At 53.3% G+C, this 12,468-nt stretch overlaps 4 protein-coding genes across 4 annotated transcripts; 2 read left to right on the top strand and 2 right to left on the bottom strand.

Annotated features, from left to right (window-relative positions):
* Window positions 1–4,840: 4,840 nt before the first annotated feature.
* Window positions 4,841–6,437, top strand: J4E87_004745 (uncharacterized protein; the record flags this gene model as incomplete). The annotated part of the gene is made up of 2 exons (XM_049376363.1): window positions 4,841–5,933; window positions 6,019–6,437. The coding sequence occupies 2 exons, from the start codon at window positions 4,841–4,843 to the stop codon at window positions 6,435–6,437; spliced, it is 1,512 nt and encodes a 503-aa protein (XP_049233874.1).
* Window positions 6,438–7,616: 1,179 nt separating this feature from the next.
* J4E87_004744 (uncharacterized protein) lies at window positions 7,617–8,606 on the bottom strand (the record flags this gene model as incomplete). Its single annotated transcript, XM_049376362.1, has 1 exon — window positions 7,617–8,606. One exon carries the CDS (start codon window positions 8,604–8,606, stop codon window positions 7,617–7,619), a length of 990 nt encoding a protein of 329 aa, XP_049233873.1.
* A 650-nt stretch (window positions 8,607–9,256) lies between these two features.
* Window positions 9,257–10,159, bottom strand: J4E87_004743 (uncharacterized protein; the record flags this gene model as incomplete). Its single annotated transcript, XM_049376361.1, has 1 exon — window positions 9,257–10,159. The coding sequence occupies one exon, from the start codon at window positions 10,157–10,159 to the stop codon at window positions 9,257–9,259; it is 903 nt and encodes a 300-aa protein (XP_049233872.1).
* A 437-nt stretch (window positions 10,160–10,596) lies between these two features.
* J4E87_004742 (uncharacterized protein) lies at window positions 10,597–12,103 on the top strand (the record flags this gene model as incomplete). The annotated part of the gene is made up of 2 exons (XM_049376360.1): window positions 10,597–10,986; window positions 11,033–12,103. The coding sequence occupies 2 exons, from the start codon at window positions 10,597–10,599 to the stop codon at window positions 12,101–12,103; spliced, it is 1,461 nt and encodes a 486-aa protein (XP_049233871.1).
* Window positions 12,104–12,468: the final 365 nt, after the last annotated feature.

The following is a 12,468-nucleotide window of genomic DNA, read 5'->3' as shown; positions in this document are numbered from 1 at the left end:
ACCCTGTCATCTCCCCAGCCTCAGTATAGGGACACATTCCGGCGAAGATGAACACAGGCGCCCGCCCGACGCTTGCATTGTGTAGGCCCTGTCCAAGCGCTTGCGTGCCCACGTCGACATGGACTACGACAGCTTGCGCCCGACCGGATACCCTCGCGTAGCCATCTGCCATGGATATAGCTGTTATCTCCGATGGACAGGTTATGAACCGGGGCCATTTGTCTGGCCGCTCTCTCTTGCCCTTGACAATGGCCTCGATGATGGACGGATGGTCTGAGCCCACATTAACGAAGCAGACGGTGATGCCGGCCTGGAGCAGATGTTAGTGGCCATGGTGTTTTCAAAGTTGCGTATGCCCGTGTGGCAGTAATGTGGACTCACCTCCCACAAAGCCTCAAAAAGCGCGAAAGCCGTAGTGTACCTGCAATGCTGTCAGTGAAATACTTGAAATGTTAGTTTTAGGTCGGCGAACGAAGATGTTGGTGGCGATGAACTAGAGGTGACGCTTGGAGGAAAATTGGGGTGGTATTGGCGAGAAGGAATGGTGATTTTGGTTGCCGGTCGCTCAGTTCGCAACGCGATTGCGTTTGTCGAGGGCCGGCGCGAAGCTATGAGTACATCTGGGGGATGCTGACACGACGGGATTTTGGACAACGTCGACAGGCGCCTACGCGGTGCAAAGAAGCTCGCGTGCTTGCCTGCAGCAGCATCGAACACGTGTATGCGCATGTTGACAAGTCCGAAGGTGTGTTGTGGTTGTTCAGACGCGTGGGGCAGGACACAGATCTGGCCCTTGACACATTACTACTGGGAGCTTAGCGTCAGCTTACTTTACTGCGTAGTCAGTGGGTTCTATCAGCGTTCTATCACAGAATTGCTATGATATATCTTGTCTGGTCGTTCAGCAGTACTCCTGCTATCCTCGACGTTCAGGTCCACCTGATTGGCGTTCACCTATCGGACGCGTCGGAAACTATCCCGAGGTTAGCTCCAGGGCTGCCGCTCCCATCTAGCGCCGGGGCTGATACTCAGCCCCCGAGCTCAGGGTCGCGACAATTCTTCTACTCTACCTGACAGCGTCTGCAAGTCAAATGATCCTTCGCTTCCAGGCACGGTCTTTTCCAGCTGGAGCAAGGGCAAGTGGCACTCAGTGGAAGTCGTAGGATGCTGGTGCCAGGCGCGAACGGTCGCGCGAAGTCAAAGACTAGGTAACCCATACTGACGGCAGGCGCAAGGCCCGAGGCGCGTGCGATGCGCATAGCTTGGCACTTTTATGAGTAAGCCAATAACAATATGCCGGCTGTGTCAACGCATGTAAGCACTTTCCGCTGACAACTTGCAACAGGAACACAAGAGTTAAGCGGGTCCGCTCCGATTCTGCCAAGCTTGTCTGGTGCTATCACCAGCCTTGTTCCCTATTCACCGCCGACGCCCGTGACCGGAGTTGAAGATTACCACCACCAAATCCACGATAAGCCGCACGACACGGAGAAGACTGGATTGAGATCACTGGACGGTCGCGCGACTGCCGTGCGAAAGACATGCAAGAGAAGAGCGATCAATAGTGAAGATGGGGATTGTGAACAGCAAAAGAGATGCCCAGCAACAATTGAAGAGTATAGCACATGGTCGGTGTGACGACAACACTGTGTTGCGGGAACTGCTTGAAAGCAACCATCTGAGACCGGACGAACGAGATGAAAAGGAACCAGGCCGAACCTTGCTATCATTCGCCACAAGCAATGCATCCGCAACGGTTGTAAAGACTTTCCTGGATAGCCGCAAGGTGGATCCAGATTCGCGTGATGCGAAAGGACGCACGCCTTTGTCGTATGCTGTGCATGGAGTGGACTATCGGGCCGAAGCAATTGTAAAGATGCTTCTCGAGACCGACAGAGTAGATCCAGATTCTCGAGATAACAAAGGTCGAACGCCTCTGTCGTACGCTGCGGAAATGGGAGCCAACACGATCGTTGAAAAGCTTCTCTCAAGCAACAGGGTAGATCCCGACTCTCGAGATGACAACGGTCGAACGCCTCTGTCGTACGCTGCAGGCAAGGGATACAATACGATCGTGAGAACGTTGCTTGACAACGAAAGGGTTGACCCAGAGTCGAGAGATACAAGTGGCCGTACCCCGCTATTATGGGCTGCACGAGCAGAGACTCGAGATCTTACAATACCGCTGGGTTTGTTGCAAACTGGGAAGGTAAATCCTGCCTCTCGGGATGAGCAAGGCTACACAGCCCTTTGGTGGGCTATTGGAGGTGGATGCAAGGAACTCGTCACCTTGCTACTTGAAACAGGGCAAGTGGATGTAGAGGCAAAGGAAAAGTCGACCGGTCGATCTCCACTGTCCCATGCAGTACGAGTCGGAAGCGAATCAAGCGTGAAGGCGTTACTAGGCACCAATGATGTGAACGTGAATTCGAAAGATGATTGCGGTATCACGCCGCTCATGTGGGCAGTCGAGCGCGAGAATCTCCATATTGTGGACATACTACTCGGTGATGGAAGGCTTCTGGAGCGCTCTACGGATCACAGCGGTCTCGAGGTCGATGCTCGATATCTCGCGTACTGGCAAAACTCATGCAACCAAGACCATGGCAAGGACTGCGCATCATCACCGATCGAGCACCGACTGCCTCACCAGATTCCGGATTGGGTCATTGACACAGCGGAAGGCTGTCTAGTACCCGGTCGTACCGCATCAAGATACATAGCTCTGAGCTATGTGTGGGTCGCCCCAGATACGAGTACCGATGTATCCACAGCGGAGAGACTAATGCTAACACAGAAAAGTCTGACCCAGTTTCAAGAGCGGGGCTATCTACAAGGGGATGCACTCGCACGTCTTCCCTATGCAGTGAAAGACGCGATTGTTCTTGTGCAGAAGTACGGGGAAAGATACCTTTGGGTTGATTGCCTATGTATTGTGCAGGACGGTGACAAAACACGCGATCAGGTCGACAATATGGGTGAGGTATACGCTGGCGCATACCTAACTATAATTGCTGCTACCACTGCGGGACGCCTAAATACCCGCAAATCCACAAGATGTCGTAGCCTGGACTCTACTACCCAACTTTATGAGAAGCTTTTCAAGACCAAGTGGGCCTCTCGTGGATGGACCTTCCAAGAACAAATGCTCTCCAAGAGAGTAATTATCTTCCTTGACGGAGAAGTATTCTGGGATTGCCAGAGATGCGTCTGGAATAGGGACTACCTCACCCCAAAATCTGCTCCGGATACTACATTGACCAGACCGTACTATGAGACCGCTCGGCGAATGTCTACCATGTCTCAGCCAGATCTCAACATGTACATCGAGATGATTAGCTTGTATAACAGTCGCGACCTGACTTACCCGCAAGACGCGCTACCGGCGATATCTGGAGTGTTAAGTACACTGAAGCGTACCTTCACTTCTGGTTTCATCAATGGCCTTCCCTGTACATTCCTAGATCTCGCACTATTATGGCAGCCCTACAGTATAGCGAGTCGTAGAGTGGCCAGGGATGGAGGTAGTATCGCACCAAGAAGAGGTCTACCATCATGGTCATGGTGCGGTTGGCAATGCCCAGTAGATCCTCACAACCTCCGTTCGAGGTTTGACTACTTGAAGGAAGACTCTTCCGGGAAACATACGACCAATCCTACTCCATCAACTTGGCAAACACACAGACTTGTGCAGTGGTATGCTTTGTCCGAAGATATGCTGCACACGTGGCGCGTTGACGAATTTGATTCTCTCATCATGCGCCCTGAATCTGCTCTCGATAAAAGTGCTATGTTCACTGGCACACAACGATCGTTTCATCAAAGCAAATACGAATCATGGAGAGAAGGCAAAACTTCTGGACCTGTAGATACAAACACGGCCCCAAGCTCGCACCGTTTGTCCGTATCTTCTTACCAAGCTTCACGTTCTGCGTTGCAACTTCGAAGAGACTGGCCATTCCTCTCATGCAAAACAAGTACGGCTTCACTCCGTCTCAAAGCTGTCCTCAAAAAAAGGAGCCCTGCTGGTATTGGTCCTTGCTGGATGGGTCCATCGGTATTCGAACTTCGTCAATTTGCTGGTGAGCCAGCAGACTCTGACATGTGTCATCTCATATGCCTTGAAGACAAAAGAGGTAACCAAGCAGGCGTACTGCGCCATATGAACCGTGATAGGGCTGAGCCCGGCGACGCGCTTGAGCTGATCGCTTTGTCGACCGGGACTATACGGTCGGAACACCTCCGGAACATTGGAGGTGATAGCGGGCCTTTGTTCAAACAGGAGATGACATCAAAGATTGATAAAAAATGCTCTTCTGAATATCTGGGTAAGGGGGATATAGTCTGACGATATTGATGCAGCCTCCACAAGCAAAACTTAAGGAGTCCAGTGCTAAACGATCCCTAGAACTGATAAGCGAAGTGAAGAAATACGGGGTGCAAAGCACATCTGGCTGGGAATATCATTTCTACAATGTTCTTTGGATTGAACGTAAGGGCGAGATCGCGTATCGGAAAGCAGCTGGGCGTGTACCAAAAGTCGTCTGGGAGGCAAATTGCACGGAGCCCGTGAAAATCATTCTTGGCTGATACTTCGCAGGAGCGGCAAGCCACGCAGAACTACGTCAATGACTGGTCGTAATAGATACCAGACTCCAGTCGCCCCTGTATATGCGTGATTGTTTACACACTCAGGATGATACACAATGAGTCATTACGCGCTAATCGGCCAAGATCCGGTCGTGACCAAATATAAAAGCAAACGTTCAAGATCGAAAGGATCCAACAGGCATGTAGTCAATTCCAAGATCGACTAGTCCAACACTTGCGGCTTCCAAAGATGATAGTAGATATCCTCCACGACATCCGCATCTGGACCCTATTCGCCCTCCTCAGCGGCATCTACATCTGCATCCAAAACCACCGGCGCCGCCCACCCTTCCCCGTGATAAACACGCACGCAAACGATTTCCTCAGCCGAAAAGCCAACCAAGACTACGCCACCAATGCCTCCGCCCTAATAACCACCGGCCTCACCGCCCACCCCGCCACCCCCTTCGCCCTCGCGCTCCCCAACGCCTACAAAGTTGTCCTTCCAGCTTCCCTATCCAACTTCGTCAAATCGAATCGAGACCTGGATCACAGGGAGTTAGTGCGTCAAGACTTCTACGCAGGATATCCCGGTTTCGAAGCTCAGGATGTGTTGCACGCGTCTGGGGATATGCTGCTAGACATTATCAAGACGAAGCTAGGGCAGAATGATAGTGTCATGCCTGTTCTAAGCGAAAAGTTGGATAGTGCATTGCGTGTGCACTGGGGCGAAGAGAGGGAGTGGCGGATACTGGACTGGCATGCTGACACAACGGTCATAATCGCGCGCGCTGCTTCGTCGGTATTTGTTGGACCAGAGAAGTGTGAGGACGAGGAGTGGTTGAAGCTTGTGCAGGAATACGTCATGGCATATTTCTCTGCGGTCGGCGAGTTGCACGCCTATCCAGCATGGTCACGACGCATTATCCAGCGATTCTTCTCATCCAATGCATCTGCATGCCGGAGACACGTCGCCCGCGCAAGGCAAATCATGACAGACGTCCTCGCGGATAGGGAGCGCCGGGTTGAAGAAGCAAAGACAGAAGGTAGAGACGTACCTGTTTGGAACGATGCACTTGCGTGGACGCAGGCGGTTCCAGGAGGCAAAGAAGCGGAGGCGGGCGACTTGCAGCTGTCGCTTGCTATGGCGGCCATGTTCACTACGAGCGAGCTGTTCAGACAGGTTCTGATCGATGTGGCATCGCATCCAGATGTTATTGCGCCGTTGCGCGAAGAATCACGAAAGCAAATTGCTAAGCATGGCAATTCGGTCGCGGCGACAAATGGAATGGTGTTGATGGATAGTGTCTTGAAAGAGAGTCAGAGGAGGAGTGCGGCTGCAGGTATGTATTCGCCTCCTTTCATTCATAACTCCATACTACTCTCTGGATAATACGGATAGGAAAGAAGAGCTAACATGCCTCATAGTCGCCCTGGAGCGCGTCGCTTTGAAAGACGTCAAACTCCCAACCGGGCATACACTCCCTAAAGGCACACACATAATGGTCGACTCCACCTCGCTCTTTTCTCCTACGCACTACCCTGACCCCGACTCTTTCGTTGCAGACCGCTTCCTCCGAAAGCGCGAAGCGGGCGATAAGTTTAGCCAGTTCGTGCAATCAGGTCCTGATTACAGCGTTTTTGGAAGTGGGAGACATATTTGTCCAGGGAGGTTTTTCGCAGGGAATGAATTGAAGATGGCGATGGCGCATGTGCTGGATAAGTATGATATCAGAGTGAAGGAGGGTTATGTGTCGAAGCCATTGGAGATGGGGGTCTACAAGATTGTAGATCCGATGATGCAGTTTGAGGTTAGGAGGAAGGGAAGAGATGAATGTGTATTATAGGAAGTCATTTTTGGCTGTTACTTTGCACGATCAGCGAGCCATTGTCAACTTCCGAGGTCCACGCCACCATGCGCATGACAGACTAGGTGGCTATAAAGTCTCCAACGCAAACCTTCCCTCCACTACTTCTTCATCACACACCACTTCATTCCCCAAAAAGACCTTTGGGAGAATGTATGTTGAGTCCGCTGTCCATAATTTACTCGTCAACAAGCGCATTGCTAGCATGACCCGACTCCCACCAAAACAAAAACTACGATGGTCATGGATATGATCGCGCGGAGCAAGAGAGCTTGCACTTTACGTACATTAAGGTTGACCACAATGGAGAAGGACAAACGAAATCTTGATGAAGGAAGACTATGGGGGGACGTCCAAAACTCGACTGTGCATCTTCGATGTGTCCGTCGTGCAGCGCCATCCAAGTCATAGGACAGCGAGCTCGGCTTTCAGTTGCTAGGCATATAAATACCCCTCGTCTTCTCGCATTCTTGCTTCTCAATACTACACCACTTCTCTTCTTTTTACCAAAATCTTGTCTATTCCGTAGCATGACTGCGGCTCCTGGGTCTCCAAAACTACAAGAACGATTGGGATGTCTGTTCCGCGTCTCGTTTCGAAACCCACATCTCGGCACAGATACTTAAAAACGATGACTGAATTCGTAATGAGAGACATAAAAAATGAGCGAATGAGATATACATGGAGTGAAAGAGTCGAATCTTCTTCAGGGCACAATCTCAAATCCTAGGAGTGGACTTTGCATGTAGAACGCTAGCGCATCGGTCGTCGTGCACATATAAAATCTTCGTTGCGCACTCTGCTACGGTGCATCCTCTCAGTATATTCTTCTCTTCTTCCTCAAAATACTGCTCGCTTCCGCCATGGTTGGAGTTCCCTTCGAAAAGCTGCAAAGGAATTCGATATGTGGAAGAGCCCGTATGCCTTTGATCTACAACGAAAACTGGATAAACAAGACGTATGTGTCCAGCTTCTAGCTGGCACTAAAACCACACCATTCAACAACTATGCAATGACGTACCCAAAAGACAAATTTGACCAATGCATGCGCTTGAACGACATGAAAAAAGCAAAGCCAAGGCTCCCGCGCAAAATAAGATAAAGACCCGTAATATACAATCGCTTTTCGTAAATGCAACACACTCCATCATCATCATGCTATGATACAATCCTCTCCACTTCGATCCGCCTCCCCGCGCCATCCGTCCTTGTCCCCAGCTCCGCATACATATCCCAAAGGTACTTTCGATGCAGGAAGACCTCGCCTTGCATCTGCACGTCATCGCTCGTGTCTTCCATCGCGAGGCCGATCTTAAGATCTACATAGGCTGGTATCGCGGCTAGTAGTTCCCTGAAAAAGGCCTTGTGAACGAATGGCGTGGTGGACCACTCGTGGAATTCAGGATGCGACCATTCGTAGTAACGGGGATGGAGGGTTGGGACAATGCGGAGGAATTGGAGTGATGGAAGGGCAGAGAAGAAAGACGCCCAGTCGACGTAGCGATTCATTCGTATGGCGTCTTTGAGCTGGAGTTCAACTTGCAATCGTTTGACGCGTGACAGGTCCCAGCCGTGTGGTATGTCGTAGGTCGGAACTGGGAGTTTGTTGAGGGAGATGGCAAACCAGTTGTTGGTGTACATGCAGTCTGTTGCTTCGCCGGCTAGTCTTTGAGACGCGCGGAGGAGTTCCAAGTGCAGGAGTGGCTCTGTTTCGGCTGTTCTGGGACATACTGGGCGTTTTCCTGTTGAAAGTCGCCGTTGGTTCAGTCGTTCTCGTGACTTGAGTGCGGCCAGGCGTTTCTTCCGGTCATTGAGTATGGTCGTTGCGTCGAGTATGGGTAGAGAGCGCGATGTCTTGCGCACCACGAGGTGTGAGTAGACTTCATCCCTGATTTCCTGCGGTAGTTCGAAGAAGCGAAAGGGCCTGCCGTTGGTGATGCGTTGCGTCACCACTGCGTTGGAAACGCGACGAGGCCTCCGGGGCGGTATCGTTCTCGGCCGCCGTTCATGCTGTACCCCGTGAAGCGCGCGACTGAGCTCGGCGTCTTTCTTCGAGATATCCCCAGACTCCAGGCCCTTGAGGATGAGTAAACTTGGTAGTAGCTCCTCCAGCATGGAACCTCCCCGACGACGTTGTGGTGCGGCCATCACAGACCAATTGCATAATACAATCTGCTCCTATCAGCCACATGTTGGCGACCATTTTGTTTATGAAGTCGCCTGGACAGGGAAATTGCCTTCATCTTACACTACTGTCAAAATTGCACCAACATGTGGGACCCTGGCTCCCGCGCTGCAGGTCCTGCAGGATCGGAGGTTGCAGGGTGATACCGTGTCGTCGAGGTGTTCGCACCATGTTCAGTACGGCCCTGGTTACCGAGTGACGGGGTCGCAGGATTGTGGTGGAGAGGAGGAGCCGGGCGCGGAGATTGTGGTCCAAGCCGCTGAATCACGACAAGCAATACGGGAAAGAAGCGGCATCGTCAGCTCTTATTCTGCCAAAACTGTCAGCTGTTCTGTCAGCCGTTCCAATATTTGAGATGGTAGCTGCAGTTATTAGGGCGAGTATCGAAGAAACAATAGCAGAAGAAGTAATTGTATTACCGTAGAGTGCGGTATAGCGAGGCTATGATGTGTCTTAACAGTGGTACTATAGCTTAGTGTTTCAGCCCAAGAAGATATTGCGCATGGCGGAACGCTTAAGCGAAAGCACTAGAATAGAGAAGGCGATCCCAGAACCTTGGTACGTTCATGCGATCGGTGGTGGGTGATTATTTTGGTGCTTTGCTTGGAGGCTACTAGCCGTCGACGCCTACTTTGGCGTGGCGGAAATACTTCATGCCAACCCAGGCCACGACAACCCACACCCAGCTCGTGACTGCCGTGCAAACGATCAATGCGGGATAGTAGCCCGTAATGGGCAGGGTTGCGTCGTCTTCCAAATCGGGTGGAGCATACGGTGTCTCGCCCACGTCCCAAGCCCAGCTCCAGATTCCGAGGCAAGAGCCCATGCCGACGACGAAAACAATCCACGTTGCTATGAGCACGACCCAGCCCCACCACTCCGTCTCGCTGTAATCCCACTCGTCATCGGGGTCAGCCTCGGCAGGTGTCAGGACTGCCGAGATGGAAGTGCGTCGGTTGCTCCGAGTTGAACGGCGGTGTGCAAGAGATGTCGCAGAGCCCTGGTTGGCACCACTGAAGGAGAAGTCATTGCCGGCGGGAGAGGGGCGGTAGAAGGACATGGTGTCGTCTTCGTCGGTAGTCGAAGCGTAAGGCGCGACCGGGCTCGTCATGGGTGATGCAAGTAGTGAAGGAGCACGCCGTTCAGGGCCATCGGGTGGGGTGTAAATAAGCGCGGGTGACGAAGGGGACAGACGGGCAGCGGGTAGCCATCCACTGTCGGACGAAGAGTTGAGGGGAGCGTTCTCGTAGCTGAAGCGGCCTGGAGCCGAGCCTTCGTCCGAGGGGTCTAAGCTCGTGGTGGTGGTGATTGTGGGTGTTTTGGCCTTGCGCAGAGAGCTGCTCCGTTCACGCATCTTGGCCATGGCGGCTTTCCTAAGGGATCCCTTTCGCTGCCTCCCTTGGCTTTGGCGCAGGGCAGTCGCGATGGAGGACGCCTTCTTCGCACCTTCCGCATCCTGATCGTGCTCCTCGTCGTTGCCTAGTTGTGTCGATGGTGCCTTCCCCATGGCATCCATGGACGACCTGAGAAAGGCGCCCAGTATACCTCCCGACTTGCTGCGTCTATGGCTAGACGCGCCGTCTGCCTCGTGCTTCACATCCGCTCCCTCAGCACGCCCCTCACTGCGCGCACCGTTTCCGTCTGGCATGGTTCCCACGTGCGTCAACAGCCATGGAGGACCGAGGTGGTGAATCAAGTGTCATGTTTCGGAGCCAGACCGTCAACGTCAGCGTCATGTTGCGCTCTAGGGTACCAAGGGTAGCGTTCCCTTGCATGCGGGCTAGTCGGGGCCGGATTGGTCGATTCACCGAGTATGGGCCGCCGCATACAGAAGGCCTCCCTCAATTTCCCCTCCACCTCCCGTCCGGGGTTCAACTGCGCTGGTTATCTCGTTAAGCCTGGATTGCGCTGTCGCTAACCGTCACTCATTACCGTCACTCATTTACCACCGTCATGGCCTCGAAAATGCCGCTGCCAGCTCCACCACGGACCCCAACGCCGCCTCCTGACGAGAACGCGCCCCAGCCCGTAGGACTAGGATTTCGAAGCGATCTGGCTTTGGGCGATATGGGGCCTAACAACAATGCGCTGCTGTCGCCCATGTCGGCTACGTTTCCCTCGAAGCAGTATGCGACTCTCGGACCCAGTGACTCAGTTTCGCAGCGGGCGTCGCCGGCGACTCTGTATACACCCGCAAGCGCGACCTTTCCGCAAACACCAGCGAGTGCTGCCAGTGGAACCATGGATCTCGACGCGCCCTCTATGAGCGGGTCCGAGAATCCCAATCCCTTCAACTTCCAGTCTATTGCCTACCAGCCTGGTCGACCTCAAACAAAGGCCAATGTGCGTTCTTCTATATAACCCGACGCGCTTATACTAACTTTCGCAGGATATCGGCAGACGACGAGGACACAAGTACAAGCACAGTAGTGTATCGCATCAGATCTTCCTAGAACCCGCACCGCGCGCCCCGCTCCAGCTCCCCGCCTCGCTCCCGATCCCGACCTTCAAAGAGTATCGCTCGTCCATGTCCAAGGATCAGAAGCTGAGGCTGGCATGGTGTTTCTGCCATTTGGTAGTCGCTGGTCTCGTACAGTGGGGCGCGCACGAATCCCTGGCTCTCACAGTGTTGTCGCGACTGATCTTCTACGATGCGCTCGGCGCATTCCTGTGTGTGGCCGTTGACGTTGGATCCAACTTCGAGGTATGGAAGCGATCAAGCATACGACACCCGTTTGGCTTTGAGCGTCTGGAGGTTATTGCAGGACTAGGCATGTCTGTTGGGCTACTGTTCATGGGACTGGACCTCATATCGCATGGCCTGACGCACGCGCTCGAGAACAGTGGAGGACACGAGGCGCATCATGCAGACACGCATGAACGAGTATCGCCTGGCAGCATTGATCTTGCTGCCTTGTGTGGCATCGTCTCGACACTCGTCTCGGCAATCCTGCTGAAGAACCATGCGCGCATCGGCAAGGTCATGAGGCTGAGCGCCATCGCTAACCTACCCTCCGTGCTGAGCAACCCTTCGCATTTTCTGACATTATCGTGCTCGACACTGCTCCTTCTGCTGCCATTGCTGAGCATTCAGATGTACGTGTGGCTTGATCGGACCCTTTCATTTTCAGTAGCGTTCTCCATGGTAGCGCTGGGGTGGATTCAGGGATGGACGCTGGGGAAGATGCTGCTCATGTCCTACTCGGGGCCCGGCGTTTCGGACATTATGTACGACCTCGAGACGGACCCAGCCATCAGGGCGGTCGAAGAGGCAAAGTTCTGGCAGGTACACTACGGCCTCTGCCAGGCGAACCTCAAGCTACGAGTGCGGAATTTGGAAGAAATTGGGCGCCTGCGCGATCGCATTGGCAGTATGGTGCGGAACCGCTTGGGCGGCGGATACGGGAGCGGCGGGCACAGATGGGAAATTTCGACCCAAATTACACTCGAGAAGGACTGAGGACGCTGGGCGCCGTTGCATGTCCGCGATTAGATTCTGCAATAAATCTTCGAACCCCTGTGGCGGGATCATCTCACTAAGACTCAACCGCAGCCCGAACGTTGCCCCAAAAAGCAGTGCGACGCCAGAAGTTGGTCCACTACGAACATACTTTTGCGGCAGCGCAACGCTGCATGATAGCAGTGCACCCGCTGGTTCCGACGGCAGGTTTGCTGCGGAAAAACGACATCATCTGCGCGTGTGAGACAGCTGGCATCGACGCCTGACGACGGCCCCTGGGCCGACTAAAAGGCTTAGCGAAAGCCCTGCCGACGCTTTCGATCAACAGGCACCCAGTGCGCGCACACCGCTGGCGGCTTGCCCCG

Source organism: Alternaria ethzedia, assembly GCF_023757985.1.
Source record: "Alternaria ethzedia strain BMP 0044 chromosome Unknown scaffold_9, whole genome shotgun sequence".
In the NCBI taxonomy this organism is placed as follows: Eukaryota; Fungi; Ascomycota; class Dothideomycetes; order Pleosporales; family Pleosporaceae; genus Alternaria; species Alternaria ethzedia.
This window is presented reverse-complemented; position numbering and strand designations above follow the sequence as displayed.